Source organism: Branchiostoma belcheri, unplaced genomic scaffold (genome assembly GCF_001625305.1).
Source record: "Branchiostoma belcheri isolate BF01 breed outbred unplaced genomic scaffold, Haploidv18h27 scaffold60, whole genome shotgun sequence".
Taxonomy (NCBI): domain Eukaryota; kingdom Metazoa; phylum Chordata; class Leptocardii; order Amphioxiformes; family Branchiostomatidae; genus Branchiostoma; species Branchiostoma belcheri.
Window position 1 is genome coordinate 864,451 of NW_017804243.1, and position 17,824 is coordinate 882,274.

General features: G+C 38.4%; 1 protein-coding gene across 1 annotated transcript in view; it reads right to left on the bottom strand.

The window, feature by feature from the left end:
- The window catches only part of LOC109482715 (neurexin-3-like), a 93,491-nt gene that overhangs the window by 54,533 nt on the left and 21,134 nt on the right, over nucleotides 1-17,824 (bottom strand). Inside the window, exons 10-13 of the mRNA XM_019785534.1 lie at nucleotides 8,984-8,989; nucleotides 6,657-6,958; nucleotides 6,237-6,260; nucleotides 5,711-5,872 (exon numbers count right to left, since the gene is read on the bottom strand). Of these exons, the coding sequence (XP_019641093.1) occupies nucleotides 5,711-5,872; nucleotides 6,237-6,260; nucleotides 6,657-6,958; nucleotides 8,984-8,989 (494 nt within the window). The remainder of the gene's footprint in view (nucleotides 1-5,710; nucleotides 5,873-6,236; nucleotides 6,261-6,656; nucleotides 6,959-8,983; nucleotides 8,990-17,824) is intronic.

Sequence of the window (17,824 nt, forward strand, 5' to 3'; positions counted from 1 at the left end):
ATCATGTAGCTACAAAAAACGTTAGCTGTTAGCTGCAGGAGCATTTTAGATGGCAGCATCGATGTTGCAGATCTACAATGTAAATGAAGAGGATGCTAAGGCTACCAATGCTTTGAAGGACACCACTATTTGCATGCTTATATTTGATTTCAGCTATGTCTCCTTTGATGTTACTCTAATTCAAGAGGCAAGTATGCACCGCCTTGAGCCATTTAGTTTTCTTTTGGAGGTTAAACCAGAAGGTTATCCTCTTCCAAATCGAGTGGTTAGCATTCACCATGTCCACCCTCTCCAATCCCAGTAGACTTCATCTTTATCATATCAATGCTTCAGACCTATTGGTGCCAAGTGCCATTTCATTTGCACAGCCGATATTCTGATAGCATCATCGGTTTTGTAACAGGCACCCGGTAAATTGTATTATTCTGATTCTATCAGTGTCTTGTAGAAGATCTTCCCTGGCACTGAGTGCTTCAGAGTCGCTGGTATGATACTTTCAATCCCATTAAATTTGCACTCAATCATTTTTTGTATTTCTGAGTGTGAACATTCAATTACGATTTGCGAAGTTGTCCTTAGTTTACTCTCTGAGGCCGCACCAATTTAATTTATTGGTCGTTGGACTTGCCCGCTTAATTCTTTTCTGATTTGTCAAAAAAAAAAAAAATTCAGCCTCTGAATCAACTCCAAAATGCTCATATTTTGGCACCAACAGATGAAGGAAATCCCTTCTCTTCAGAGTTCTAGCTTACATTTTTCCATCTATCAATGCAGTGGTTTGATTAAAAGTTTGAAAGTCATTGTTTGAATTACAAACCAGCCTGGTATGTTAACTTCATTGCTTGCTTCATTTTTTTCACCGTTGCTTAATATTTTTCTGAAAAAATCTGAGAACCAACAAATCAAATTGGTGTGGCCTAATAGAAAAAATATCAAAATGAAAAAAAGATATCTACCATCACTGATGTTGAGCATAAGAGACATGTGTATTGGGGAACCAGCTGTTGCCCATTTTATACAAAATGCCTTAAAACTGTTACAGTAACTACTTTTCCTTGTGGCTGATATGCCATTAAGCAAAGACCTTCCGGTCACAACAAAGTAGGAAAATTATTGATATTCCATCTAACCAAGTCCACCATGAAAGAAAAGTAATGACCTAATTACATTGTCAAGGATAAAGCCTCTTCAAAATGCAATGGACCTCAATGGACACATGCAAGTTTCCAAATTTCCAACCAACTAGTATGCCTAATAACCAACTTAAAAGTCGCCTTACGGCCACACAAATTTGATCTGTTGGTTCTTGTCTTTTTTTAAGAAAAATATGAATAACAGGGTGAAAAAAAACAGACCTAGGCATCTTCTTATCGTGCCAAAAGCTACAATAGGAGCCATGACATCAACATACCTGGCTGGTTTATAATTCTAAACTTATCAAATTTATGTTATAGTATTGATACGGAAAAACTGTAACAACTTGGAAGACAAGATTTCATCAACTGTTTGAGAGCCAAAATATTAACTTTTTCTTTCAAATCAGAAAAAACGAAGCAGGCAAATCCGAGAACCAATTAATCAAATTGGTGTGGCCTTAGCATGAGAGAACTTTGACTTGGTCGCTGCCTCCATATGTGAGCTGCATGCATTTACAAACTCTGTGTAACACGACTCGTTAAAGAAGTAGTTTGCAGAAAACAGATGGCCAAGGCCCGGGTTTAATGAGACATTGATTTGCTCGAGCCCGAGGTTGTCGGAATTTACTGACCTGACAAGCTCACACCAATTTGGAGCAAGTTCAATGTTAGGAATAATCCTTAATCATGAGAGACCATTTTGACCTTGCAACCTCCAATCTAACCTGACAGGTGCACCTGGGTGTGCTTGACATTATTTGAACTTCGTAGTAGTGCCTTAGGATTATAAGCCGGAGTTTTTCACTGGCAGAAGGTTCCCTAAAATTACTGGTATTACATGATTCGAGGCAGCTGCTGGATTTGACAAATTTGACCTACTGGACCTATCCCTGACTTGTAAAGCTGCATACCAAAGATACCACATGCACTGCAGTAAAGTTCAAATATCACATCCCCAAAATACAATAGCAGCCATATTAAAGCTAAGTACAACATATTTTTTCCAAAAGTATAAACGTCCAAAACTTAGACCACCCACTGTAACAGTTGTAACTACTACATGTAGAACAAAGCTGATAGCTTAGACAGATGACAAACATGTCTACACCTACATCTCTTGAAATGCAAGCCCCTCTGGAAAATTCTATCATTCTTAACGTTATATATGGTGTAAGTTATCATTCCCTAGGCAGACATATCCTTTGATTTGTATGTTTGCATAATAATTACTTACATACCCTCAGCTGACATTTATTCAATCTTCTATGGCAAGTTGTACATGTATGACACATGAATAATTATCTTTTTTTTTAAGTATTATTCTGATGTTCAATTATCAATAATTGCATGACTCCTGACTTTCTCCTTGTCCTTTAAAATGTGGTTGAGTAATATAACTCAAACATTCAAGTTATGTATGTTTGGTGTACTTGTACTTCCAACCACAAATCATTTTGACTGATAAGACACACACATAACCTTCGCCTCAACAAGTGAACGGGCCCCTAGCAAGGTATATCTGCACTGATGCACACCTTGATGCAAGAGCGATGGAAGAAAATTCCCAAAATAGGTTGTTTGACCCTAGAGCTGGCGACAAGCATCTGTGTGACTGAGTACTTCGTACTGCCTCCCAGAACAAACTGTCAAGATTTCTAAACTGATGAAAGAAAGCAACTTTGCTGTGTGAGAGAAATAGGCAAGGGAAGGATCACAGTGTAATCCTGCTTGCTATCTTATTTGTTGAGAGGAAATGGCATCAGCCCTGCTCCCTCCAGGGCCTCTTCTTCGTTCTATCTAGAAATGATCTGCAGCTGTCTAGAGGGCTTCTTTTCTCATAACACAGGCTGCCGCAATTCTTGACGCTGCCAAAAGTATATGAAAAGGATACCGATGAACTCATCCATTTCCAACCTGAGGTTGTTATTCTTTCTTTCTTTGCAGTGCGCAATTCTCCCGCCGTACTACGACCTTGGGCGGCTACAGAGGACAAGATGGCTGACCACAATGCAATATTGCTGACTCAGGGAAAGATTATATTCTGTATGACGATAATCCTACAAAATGGCAGAAAAGGATCTTCGGGCTCATTGGTATGCCGCTGGCGTACAGGGCCCTGTCTGTTCTTTACACATGCAGCAGTGAATGGATGACTGGCGCAAAATTGTGTCCCCTGATGAAATGGTAAAAGCATCCTATGGGAGCCGCCTTGATGTTGTTATGCATCACTCTTTTCCAATGGCTTGCTGTATGTTAAACTAGGATATATAGGGCAGAATATGTTGCATAAGATTGCCGAGTCATCATTTAAAGAGGATCTGATTATTAGATTGTGGCAAGATAGAAAGGAATATGTATGAAGCAGGCATAGTGATAATCTAATGGTACATAATACATGTACAGTATGTCAAATATAACTTAATTTTCCAAATTTGTAAAATGTTTAATTATGCAGACATCTTTTTATCAGCTCATTACAAATTGAAGCATTACTACTGAATCTTCATCAAGCAAGAAAAAATTCATACAATTCTACTAAAAAATCTTTGGTTTGCATACATGTATTTTGTTTTAGATTTTGTGTAGCTTTGATAATTCTAATTAAGATTTGGAGTAAGACTGATGATCCCAAACCAACAGTCTGTGCTTGAAGTAATTTGTTGGGACAACTTAGTTGACAGATAGACAGAGGGGTTCATGATACTTCTGAAGAAGAGCTAATTACAAGTATCCATTACTGCTTAATGTGGGTCATCCTTGAAAGGGCATGCACATGTACATAACATGCTGTATCCATCTGTTACACTATAAAAGAATGCTAAGGTGGCAAGCTAGGTGACAAGGTAGTCTTGTGGTTAGGCGTGTTGACTTAGAATGAACTTTAAAGGTTCTGAATTTGAATCTCTTGCAGCTCCCAATGTTGTGCCCTTGGGAAAGGGACTTAAAACCTATTTTTGTGCTCACCTCAGGTAAAAATGAGTACATATGACTTCAGTTAGGGATCTGATGGGACATATACCGGAAGGCCCTGTAAATATTCGAGGAAAGTAACACCTCGAGCATGTTGAAGAAGTCATCACACTTGTCAAAAAAGTAGGGGTCTATCCCAGTGTGAGTGAATCAAACTAGACAGTGTGGTTTTATAAGGCTTGTATCTTCTGTACAAAGCTGGTGTGTTACCGGTATGCCTAAACATGTTTTACCATTTATGCGAAACAGACACAAACAGAAACCAATTAACAAGTAATTCAAGATTCGTAGCATGCAGAAAGGTGCCATTTGAGGAATAAGAATAGTGTTGTATGTTGCAACATCACTCACACTCACTCACTGTCCGGTTTATCGTCTGTTGTTCCCCGTCTTCCGAGGGTTAGACGTACATGTACAATAATTGTAATGTTATCAATAATTCATTTCTGCACCAAATACAAAATTGTATGCTCCAGTTGCAAAACAAGGAATTTTTTTATAATGCCCAAATAAAGTTTCTTGTAATAAGACAGGGCTGCTCATGTACGTGTAGATGTGTAATGCTTTCAACAATTGGTTGCTACTGATACAGAAAAGGGTTGCCTTTTGAGGGAAGAGTAATGTAATCTTTTCACCCTTAGTTTGCATTCATCACCTTTGCATTATAGACATGCAGATTAATATACCAGAGAAGCTACACACTGCCTTGATATGTGACTCCATGCACAGTGTGCTATGGTGCTTATTTTCCCTCAAGACCCATAAAATGTGTTTGTTACAACAGTAAAATGTAACACTGCTGAGCTACATGTACATGTATAGGAGCTGCACTTGTGCCATTCAATCTAGAGAGGGGATTCCTTGTCATGGTAGTTCTAGGCAAACCCAGCATATTCTCAAGACCTACAATCCATTTGGGGCTTGTTGGAACAAACCAGAGATCTCCTGATAGCTGAAGCTAGTAAGCTGCATCATCATTCAGTGACAAGACTTAAGGCACGAGATTCATTGTCTCCTTTGTTGGTTTAGTCTGGTCTAAGCAGGAGTCTTTTTTCACAATCACACAGCTTCTACCTCAAGGGGAATTCGCTGTCTGTCCTGACCTGCACCCTTCTGTATAGTAACTGTAATTCATACAGTGCACTAAAGTCTTGGACCTACATGTACATGTAAAGTTACCGTTATTGTAATACAACACATGCAGAGAAATGCATGTCCCAAGAAGAAATGGACATGGTGATGTCACAACAAACTGGCAGACACGTCAACTAACAAAAAATCCAGAGGGCAGCATCATCACCATTTTGTGACTTATGGAGTTCCTATTATGTTGATATGCTAATATTGTTGACAATAAGCTGCTTCACAGTTTTATCTGCACATGTTTGAAGGGCCTATGAATTGTAAACAATTCTTGTCCAGACCATGCTTGTCATGCTTGACATGTATTATACATCAAGTTGTCTACGTGTCAGGAAATATTAAAACTAGGCTTTGGGTACTGGGAGGGTTAACCTTGAGATATTACCTACGACACATCACACTGCACAGTGATGCGCAGTTTAAACTGTGAACCAGCTTATTGTAGCCAGCACGACGCTTACCTGCTTCAGACATCCCATGAAGTTGTTGGTGATGGTTGAACCCGGCAGGTCTGCGCTGCTGGGGCTGCCTCCCACATAGATGAAGTCGTCGGTCCCCAGCATGGTGAAGGCATCTTGCGTGAACCCCGTCTCCGTGAAGATTTCATCTACTGAAATCGTAACCTGCACAAGGGCCGCCACATTGCGCTTTTTAGAAAGGTTAGTCCTTGTGGCGAAGCAACAGAGGACTTTTTGGATTAGACCACAGGTTGAAAACAATCGAGTCCACACACCATTAGCTGCTATGAACAAGTTACAGAAAGAAAAAGGAGACACCATTAGTTAATATAAAAAACACACAGTTTGAAACTTGTCTTAGCCATTAAAGATGAGTGCATTACACACTTATTGCCACACTCTGTGCAACAGTTATGCTAGAATGCAAAAGACTGTTGTTAGCATTGCTTTTGACTTGTTTATCCATAGATAGACAGTCCATAGAAACATTACATTTTATTGTTATGTACCACAGAAGACAGGTTTTTACCATAGCGGATCCTATGTTCGACTGCTATGCGAGGAAAGTGGGTGGAGAAGGTAAAAATTCAGATTTAGTAATGCGTATTCAATGTGTTCAGCAGAACTTGAAAGGTCCTTAATTTTTACCGTTAGTGTTACATCTAACAAGTTGACCACACTGACCATACTGACTCTGGCATTCCTGCTAGGGAATTGCCCTCTAAAACTCTGCAGGTGGAACAAATTAAAGTGAAACAAAAGCGTAACAAATTCAGGTCTTAACACTGGATTTTCAGCTTATGTGTTAGCGACTATGCAATGCTTCGATCTCTCTCTTACACCACCGAGTGCATTAAGTTTCTCCATTACGTTGTCGCCGCTCCGTGTTCCAGCTTTGCCTACGGGAATGAATTAGTACCACAGAGTTACAATGCAATCTGCACACTACCTGCTGCAGATTCCGAGTGACCTTCACATCGTGCCATCGGTTGTCATTGAAGGTGCCCTCCAGGGGTTCCACCAGGGTCTCAAACGCGCCGGATCCGAGGTTCACCACCAGGGAAACCGCGCCATTTTTCAGGGAAAGGTTGACATAGTCCTGACCGGTCCCCGTGTGGAACAACAGGCCGCTGCGTTGGTGGGTCTTGAAGCCCAGCGTGATTTCATCGTGGCTGCTCGAGATGGGACTGCCAGAAAGGTCGTAGACGAAGTACTCTGAGCCTCGGAACGTGGCGGTCACAGCTTCTTGTGCTGGAGAATAGAAAAAAAAACACAGTCAATATGATCACACTGCCAATCTCTACTAACACGTGAAGATCCACTTAAGACAGTTTGAAGAAGAATTGTGTAACCTGTTAAAAGAAAAACAAGGTTAAAAGTTTAGTTTCAATGTGGACTTGAGACATACAACAGCAGTAAACATTGTAAAACTGCTCCTCATCTGAGACAGTTTGGTTGAAATGGATGGCAATAGTGTAAGATAGGTCCACTATTTCCAAGTTCTTGTTTTACCGCTGCAAACACACTCAACAATTTGTTATTTTTCTCACCGATGACTTAAAACAAAATGTACTTTTCTCACCAAAATTTAGGGTCTACTTGTTTACTTTTTTTGCTGGTTGCAGTCCCAGAGTTAAGGGCAATAAAACACCCGTAACTCTCTATACATTAGACATTTCTGCCTTGTGAGAAAGGAAGGCCCTTCTTTTATTCAGACATTATCCTCCTATCCAGTTTGTAAGATAAGTACCCAATTTGCCACAAAATTTTGTCCAAACAGGGGATAAGAAGGCAACAGAAGAACAAGAAGAACAAAAACTGAAACCAGCTTGTATGAAGGTCATGTTGATTTGCACTGTCTCGTAGTGACGATTTTCTTGTGATGAGTGCAGCAAGTATTTAGATACTCAGATAAGTCCAAAGTTGATGTTTCAAGAAGGCAGTTTGTATTTAAATATAATTGTATCTTTAGGTGCCTTATTTTAGGAAGAAGAAATATTCGAGATATGTTTGAACCAGAGAAAGGATGCTGGTTGATTTGATTTTCTGAAAATTTATGAAATAAGTAGATTTGTCATGCCCTTTTGGAGACACAACTGTCACCAATGATAATATGCATAATCACAGAGGACAGACACGTGTAACAGGCATGTACCTACAGATTTGTATCAGCCATGTACCTAGAGATGTGTGACAGACTTACAACAGGAGAGCAACAGATCTGTAAGTACATGATGTGAGACAGACCTGTGTACATGTATGTACCCAATGGCATGTGCAGCGGACCTGTACCTTTGCATAGCTATGAAACTGAGCTATGTAACAGACCTGAACCAACAGATGTGGAACAGATCTTTCTCTGTACAGATGTGTACACATAAACTGTATGACAGTTGTATTTCTGAGAATACACCTGCCACACGTCAGCAAAAAAAAAACAACTGTTACTTTGGAGGAACCAGGTATCATTCATCCTGATCGGAGAACTAATTCAAAAGGTAAGTTTATACCTGTGGAAAAAGAAACATAACAGAGGGCAAAAATCAAATATTAGGCAAATTGAAGGAAATTAATGAACACTTCGTTTGTCCTTACATGAGTGTGTAATTTGTATACCAGAATGACTCTAGTCAGGACATCTACTGAGCCATGAAACTACAAAATATGTTATTAAGCTAAACTGTCAACTGCATCTAAAACGAACACCACACATCCACATCTAGAATTGGATAGTTTTGAGAGAAATGAACAAACTCCTTAGAGAGGACAAACTTCTGATTTAAAATCCTTTACAGCTCCAATATGTTGTTAAGTCCAATATTCCCCTCTCCTCTTATAAGAATTTCTTTGCATGTAGTGAGGAAATAATACGAGTCAGTGTGATCGTGAGATAACATTCATCCAAAGCAGCTGCAGCCAGTCGGCTCTTGCTGATTCAGCAGATGTACAGAGCAGATTGAGAGTGACCTTGGAAAAACAATATTGTTCTGAGGCTCACAAACTCATTAACGGGAGACCTCACAGGATTTTACGCCACACGTTGGGAAACTCTTGAAGAGACAGCGGAGAATAGAGTGACCTTCAACTGTTATGAGTGGAGCAAAAGGCTGCAGATTGCAATAACCATCTCCAAGGAGTTCATCGCTCTCTGATATATACATCGCACATCAAAAAAGGCAGGAGGAGGATTTTTTTATTGTCAAGTTTAGTAGCAGTCATGAAAAAATGTAGTTAGTGGCAAAAGTTGTGAAGCAAAATCAGATGGAGTTACCATACCTTTGTCTGTTTAGTCAATGGGAAGTAGCATGCATGCAAAAAAGGGAAGAAGAAAAAGGAATTCAAAGTGAAAGGTTGTGATGGGAATTAATGTTGCTGCATGGAGACAGTGAGTGAATCCTTCTTCACAATCCCATGCATTGACAAGGATTGGTTGGTGGACATTGTCAAATAACTTAGAAGCAAGCAGGGTTAGAACCATGCAGGAGAGTTAGTTCATATTGCATTGGTACAAAGGTGGAATCAGACAGTGCTAGCTACAAAAGCTGATTATTCCAGATGCAGGTCTAGTTGCAGTTATACATAGGATAAAAATAAGTAACTCCAACACTTGCATCATATGTGACTCGTCTGATGTGACAGTCACAATTTCAACCTTCCCATTTCTTACATGTAACGTTACATCCAACCAACAAAGTTGTATATTGAACCCAATGTTACCAGAAGTTAGTGACTTACATGTACTAATAGGTTTTCTTACTGTATGTACATGTATGTACATGTATTTACATGTACATGTATACTATAATTACTATAATCATAATGAGAAACAGTGGTTCACACACACACACACACACACACACACACAAGACACATCATGTATAATTAAACATCCATTGTAGTTAATATGCAAATTTATGAAAATGTAATGCACATCATGAGCTGGCATCAGACTTCTTGGCATCAGACTTCAAGTTATACCTATAATGAGACCCCCCCATACAATGAAACTGAAGTAATCAAGATATGTATTGCTAATTGCAAGGAAAATATGATGTTACAGTGTCATCATATTATTATGTTCATATACCATTAAGTAATGTAAAAGAATTCTTACAGTACTTACTATTGAAAGACATGAAACTAACCTCATTTAAAAATGGATCACTTTTGGTTATATTTTATATGTAACATATTCACATTCAAAATGAGTTCAGTTGTCTAGGTACCATGGCTTTGGAACATTATTTTTCTATATGACAAGCTTCCTTGGTGGTATGTAGAAGAATATGTAGGATTGGTATATAAAATCACAGTCATAAAAGGGAATACAGCATTTTCATTAATTCATGTAATACTATGTGAGTCTCAGGCCAATTACAGCAACATAGATATAAATCCGAAGTACTGTACAATCCAAGTATGTAAAATCATTATCAGCTCATGAAAAAAATATTTTTTGGAGACTCCCTGTCCCTGTAACAGCTCATCGACAAAGTTTTAGGATTTTTCCATTGTAATAATATTAAAAAAAAAAGAAAATATACTGTGTCTCATCATCATCTTCATCATCATCCATGCTATCCTTGAGTGCCCTTATAGGTAACAACCAACTTAGCGAGACCCTCCACACTTCCACTCACTCTGGCCTTTGAAACCTCTATAAATGTTATTATTACCTTTCACTCCAGATACTATCATGCATATGAAATGCGACTTTATCACATTCAAATACAATCATGCCCCTGCAGCAATTTATAACCCTCCACGCCCCAGCAAAAGCGAGCTCCGGAATTCCCCTGAACCCGAGGCTCATTAAATATTCATATCTGCGCACACGGTCTAGCACCTGCCTATCTGCACTCCCCACACACTTCCACCCAGTTTTTTTACTTGACCTTGAGGCAGCTGAAGATTATATGAAGCGAGGCAAGCCTGAAGAATGTGACTTTGGCCTTTTTGGAAATAACCATAACCATTCTTTGATGTGAAATGAGTTCATTTGTTTATGCTACCGATGCACGATGGGTATAACCAACCTTTACAGAAAATTTATGCAATTAAATTGCAATTAGCATTACATAGCAAAAATTACACTTTTTATCTTTAGTTATTATTCTTATCATATATATATATTTACTCTTACTCTTAATATTAACCCAGAAGTCAATTTTAAAGGTGAAAAAATAAGAATACCACAGGGTATGTGAAAGTGCTGATGCTGTAAACAACAAAAACATTTATCACTAATCCTTTTGAATATAATCTCCTTTATCCAATAATTGATGATTGGTAAAATTACTGAATAGCTGAGACACCGAAAATTCATAAATACATAAATTCTACATCAGTGTACCATTCAAATCCCTTTCTAAATAATCACAGCAAAATTAAGGCACTGTATTATGCACATACCAATGATATAACCTTTGATTATATAAATGTATATCATATATCGGTTGTTTATTAATAAAAATTTTCATTGTTTGCATGATGAAAATTTGGGTATCAAAGATCAATTTATCATTTTCTTGTATTGTAAGAAAAGCTGTGCAGGAAAAAACATTCCTTAAAATTACATGAATTAATGTATCAAAATCAGTTCCCTTCCCAACCTGTCCTTTTCTTTAATCAATAAAATATTGATCTTTCTCAGTATCATTGTCCAATCAATAGAAATGTCGAATATAAACAGCACTTGTTTGTTGGCATGTCATTCAGCACCAGGGACAGGGACACTAGACTTGATGGTGTGTCATTCAGCACCAGGGACAGTAACATTAGTTTTGTTGGTGTGTCATTCAGCACCAGGGACAGGAACACTAGTTTTGTTGGTGTGTCATTCAGCACCAGGGACAGGAACACTTGTTTTGTTGGTGTGTCATTCAGCACCAGGGACAGGGACACTAGTTTTGTTGGTGTGTCATTCAGCACCAGGGGCAGGAATACTAGCTTTGTTGGTGTCATTCAGCACCAGGGACACTAGTTTTGTTGGTCTGTCATTCAGCACCAGGGACAGGGACACCAGTCTTGTTGGTGTGTCATTTAGCACCAGGGACAGGGACACTAGTTTTGTTGGTGTGTCATTCAGTACCAGGGACAGGGATACTAGTTTTGTTGGTGTGCCATTCAGTACCAGGGACACTAGTATTGATGGTGTGTCATTCAGCACCAGAAACAGGGACACTAGTATCATTGGTGTGTCATTCAGCACCAGGGACAGGGACACTAGTTTGTTGGTGTGATTTCAGCACTTGAAACAGGGACACTAGTATTGTTGGTGTGTCATTCAGCACCAGGGACAGGGGCACCAGTTTTAGTTAAGCCAAACCATGCCTTAATTTGTATATACCTGAAACCGTTTAACAGCAAGAAAATTTAGCTATTATACAATCATGTAGTCATTGAATTCATCAGAAACTAAAACTTTCAGCTAGCATGACATATGTTTAACTGGTACATGTAGCAGTACAGATTTCCCTTATCTCAAAAATGCATTTTTGGAGATCCTTCCATCTTGATATTCAACACCAAGATGATGTATCGAGATCTGGTAGATGCATAATCAGAAACAAGCCAGAAGCAGTATTTGATATGATAATTGAGCCGTGTGAACATACATCAAATGCCAGAGTTGAAAAATGTTTTCCCCAAGACCAGAATTTTTGGGATGCAGTAGTCTACATGTAACTCTGCATGTCTTTGATAAAGTAGCGGGTTTATGGGCTGACCCAGTTTTTCCTTGATTTGTCAAAATTCTCATTTCAGATCTGACCAGATAGGATCATTTGTCTTCAAAGGGCTTTATTTATCAGCCTTGGTTTGACTGCCATCGTCAATCACTGCATCTCTTCAGAAAGATAGAAGAGAGGATTGAGCTTCATAACGCACATTAAAACATTCAGAATGGAGGCCACAACTTTCTAATGGCGATGTACATGATGCACTGTGAATCACTTTATCTTTGCGGTACTTTTATATTCACAGTTTTTGTGGTCACTTCTATGCCACAAATTCATTATTAGTACTGCCAATAATTTGTCGACTTTCTTTCTTATGCACCCGTCGCAAACGCAAAATTTTCTACCGTGAATATAGAGTAATTTACAATTTGTGTTACAGAGTCTAGCATCTTGTACACTGACTATGAATACACAAAAAGAAGTAGTCTAATTATATACACTGTCACAGTGTCTGACTGGCTTCTGACTGGGCCACTTTGACTTGCCTTATGCGTCATGAGAGTACCTAAGTCTAAGTACCAAAGTAAGTCATCCAGCTCTTAAAGATGTGACAAAATCCCTGCACACAACATCAAAGAAAGTAATCTAAGAATGATTTTATGGTATGAGACATTGACAGAACACACGTCACTCTCACGGCTACAAGCTCTCTATCTGGGCACATTTATTTCCCGGTAATTTATAGGTTGAGGCGAAATTACTCCGGAGGATTATTCACAGTCTTCGCACCAGCAAGTACGTGTGCGGGTGTGCAGTTGACATCTGAGATAAGCTTGACGTGTGAAGAGTGACAAGATAATGGGAATACTGTAGGTTTAATACCCAGGGCTTCTTCAGTAAAATTGGTTATGGGAGGTAATATGTTTCAATATCTATAGCAATGCTGCTTTGAATATTTGTACGTTTTTGATGTAAGGAACGCAAAACAATATCTAAAAATCATCTTATATAATTCTATATTATTATAATTACAGGACTTGTTTAATTTTTTTTGGACAGCAACTATCTGAGCAGATATAAAATTACTCATTCACTTCTGTTTAGATGCTATAAGTTAATTCACCAATTTTTATTCTTTGACTGACCAGTATGTGGGTGTGCACAGGTTCCAGGGATGTCACAAGTTACTGTACAGCAGGCATTCGATATCTTAAAACCTAATTAATGAATTACAGTTATTTTCAAACTATGAAAAATGCTAATTGGAAACAGGAAAACCCCTTCCTTCTTGCCAATATAAAAGCTAGCGTAAAAAATTTTAGTGTATGCCTTCAGTATCGTTCATTTACTATTTTTGGAGAAGGTACCCAATCACAGAAAAATATGTTGTAAAATTGGCCCTAAACAACACTCAGGTCTAGTTATTAGTTTGCAGAGAGCCATGTTACTTCTGAAAATCTGTTTCTGTGATGGTCTTCGGAACGCATTAATCAATTTGGGACAACTGTATATAAAATACGCGATATATCATCTACAAGAAAGATGAGGAGATTACACATCAAGGACACGTAATAACACTGATTTATTGACTTCAGTAGGGTTTGGACTCAATATTGCTGCAAGGACTGATAAGTACACCTCAAAACCTGAAATACGGCACTGTGTCTAATTTTTCAGAGATGTTCTGTGGTGCTGTAAACAAGAAATGGCAGGTAACAGGAGGTAAATCTGTAACATAATGCTGCTTCCTTTTTCGAGAATGATTAGGGCTTCTAGCTGTTTACAATGCACCTGCTGCCTACTTTAATGTATTCCTACCGCCTGCTCTGACCCTTAGTAACACCGAAGGATTCTAGATTGTTACGCTATAATTAAGGGGAGCTGCAAAAAATTTCTTTTCAAAAGTCATTGCTCCTTTCCTGAGGAACTTTTGGTCCGGGCCAGGAAAGTGGCACAGGGACGTGTACTGGAGCGTGCTGTGAAGCTGTGCGTAAGCGATTTGCCTGATGTACAGGAGCGCGCTGCATCTAACACAATTAGTGGAGCAGAGCCAAGCGGCTCCCATTACACGACATCCATTTCTGCACTGCCTTGGCAAGCTGACAAGAAAACCGTTCCCAAAACACTGGGTATTTTGTGCTACACAGTATTCATTTTAATGATGTTTTACACTCATGTATTATATATACTAAGCTAAAAAGATTGTTACGGCAATTCTATTGTTACAAGGTGTAGAATATTCCATTTTAAAGAACAATCTAATCTGTTATTAGTAATGCTAAGGGGAAGGAGGGTTCTAAAATATTTCTGCCTCTAGATTCCCCAAAATACAAAATGGAACATCCCAAAATACATGACACATGTAGCTTTTAAAAGGCAGTTAGCTGCACATCCCTACGGACTGTCCCATTTTCAGCACTTTTTGTAGGTTAAGACATGCATGTGTATGCATCAACACTTCTGTTTAGCTTTAAGTCCTGCAAAGAATTTCTCTGCACTTTTGCCATGTCACTCTGGGATGGGATTTCCTGCATTTGCCTGTCAGTCAAAATGTAGCTCGGAGTAACAACAATGTTAACTATAGTAGGGATAATTCTGAAATCTTGTCATCACCAATGAACTTGTAACCTTTTAAGTCTTGACATTGCTGCTATGTGATTATATGAAGAACACTCAGCCTGTCAAGTTCAATATCGAAGGAACCCATACTATATGCTTCAGGACTGGTGACATTAAACACAAAATTGGAAGTGGCTCTCAATTACTGTGGTTAGGATAAGCGACACAAACACTATTGTTCAGAAGTTTCATCACTTATAGTTACTGCTAAAAAACTGTGTGCGGCAGTAATCTAAAAGCTAATTACTGCTCATGAATATGCATGCAGCGTAAACAATATACGTAACATGTTGTCCTCAGGAGATCCTATCGTCTATCTTAATGTGGACGCCATTCATAGAAACTGCTTTCTGCAGCCTAATCGCGAGGCTAAGCCATTATCTGATAAAAGATCGTTTACACTAGGTTTTAAAAATGAAGGCCTGTGGCCTGACTGATAAGCCTCCTGTTAGCATATAGATGCAGAGTATTTTGCTACTTCTCAGGACTGCAAAGAAATCTATAACTTTACTGTATACAAGCTGTATTTCACAACATTGTTTGTGCAGGAAGTCCTAAAAAATTGTCAACTGGTCCGATTTTTGAAATTCAAGTTCTTGACATTACAAAGCAGAACAGGTGAGAGAGACGGATAAGGCCTATGTCCCTTATAACTGTGTATCTGTCAAGCACCTTACAGAATCTCCATACAAACCCTTTAAGAACTTCCAAACATCATCAGGCACACAATCAGCCAAACCGTATGATAAAGAATTACTAGTCCAGCTACAATGGGGTCACCTTTTGAAGGGATAATGTATGGTTGTAGACATGATTAGGATTTGGAGGGTTTCAGGGCAAAACATTATTCTGTAAATCATGGAACTTTTGCGATAGTTTTATTTTCATGGTGCGCTCAAAGACACCCAGAATATTTCTTTTTTTGTATGACTGATGTATTATAGACTTGTTTCAGCACCATGAAAACCTCCTGTTAGCTCCAACCATGAAATAAAAACCACTGCAAAGGTTTTAAAACTACCAGAAATTTTCACAATTTACAGTACATTATCAGTCATACATAATACCAGATACCAAGTCTCTGAAATGAATAGACTTCCCGTCATCTCCCCATCTTTAACTTCTCATCCTTAAGTTTAATAATCTTGCGTTAGAATCACACCAGTAGAAAACAGTATTTTCTATGATTCTACTAAACATTAATGGCTTCATCAGAGAACTTTGCTTAACTTGAAATAACCCTGAAACAATGCTGAAGGATTGTACAAAATGTTGTTCCACATACACAAAAAGATGATTGCAAATTATGAATGGAATTGTGCATGCAAAAAAAAATCCAAAAAGACAAGAAGAAATCACACTGTTTAGCATATTCTGCACACACTTCATACTTTTTATCATTGCCAAAAAAATTGATCACATTATGATGTACAACAGAGTGGTTCTGATCACAATCCACACTGTCACTCATCATCATTCATGCCAGGCACATCACAGCTCTACCTCAGGTCCAGTCTTCCTGCCTGGCACCACATTTAAATGAGAGTATGGCTGATGGAATTACAGAATATTTCCCCAAAGGTTCGTCCAGGTATTGGAGCCCATGATAGCACTGTTTGTTGGAGACTGAACATGGCAATTCACAAAATCCTTTTTTTTCATCTTTTTTTTAGATTAACAGTCTCCAAAATTAATACTTGTATTGTAAGTTGCAGGTTGCAATGGCAAGAAAGAATTTGTAAATGTGCAAGTGCATCGGGAACAAGTCTTGTATCTAGAGGTACTTTTATATGTTTTCTTTATACTGTTAGAAGATGAAAATGATCTGATCTGCCAGTAATTTTGGTCTACCCTTTGTCATTCTTTATAAATTGACATATGTACCTGATTTTCTTTCATTTCCTTTTCTGCTTACTGCATAAAATCATTGGAGCTTGTTAGCTTATGCTATGCCTTACCCTGATGAAAGATCAAGGTTAGAAAGCTGTTATATTTGGTAAATGCTTTAATTGGTAATGCCAGAGGGAGTGATTTTGTTCAGACAAGATAAGCCAAATTGCCCGTGGATCACCCTAGAATTGTCAGTTACCAGTCGTTACTCCCTCCCAATGGTAATATACCAATTTTCCCAGCAGTTTTAATGGCTAATGAATATTACAAGTCAACACAAGCCATTCAAACCTGATTCTAGGAGGAATCAATTGAAATTTCTTTCACACCGTCACCTTTTTATGGCTGTTGTTCTTCTTGGTGGTTACACAACTTCTAGAAATTTGATTTCACTGACATGAGTAGTAACAGTCTTAGAAGTGGCAATGCCTTGGAGGTGCTTAACATATTTTGCTCATCTGTTTTTGCCCTTGTTTCTAGCCATGTTCAAGTTCAAGCCTGAGATTAACTAAAGATGACTAATTTCTAATTTTATTTTACTTTGTAGTTTCCATTTTTTTGTTATTTTTTATCAAAGGCTCAACAGAATGGTTCTAAGAAATAACACTAATAAAAATGCTTGACAGATGCACTGATGAATTGGACCAAACCATATCCAAATATTGAAACCTACATGTTTTGACACTAACAGTGCTCTTTTTGCAACATTTTGTTGAAAACCTATGACACATACTGATTTCAAATTTTCCCATATTAGAATCGCAATGTGTACAGTATAACTTGATTGATTCTAATTAGCCACACCCACTCAGCTGTCTAGTGCCATGTGGGTGTGGCCAAGGAGTGATTAAACTGGCAATGACATTTTTCAAGGTCACATCCAGATATCTCATTAATATGGTAGTAGTCTGATGATGAGTGTGACCAT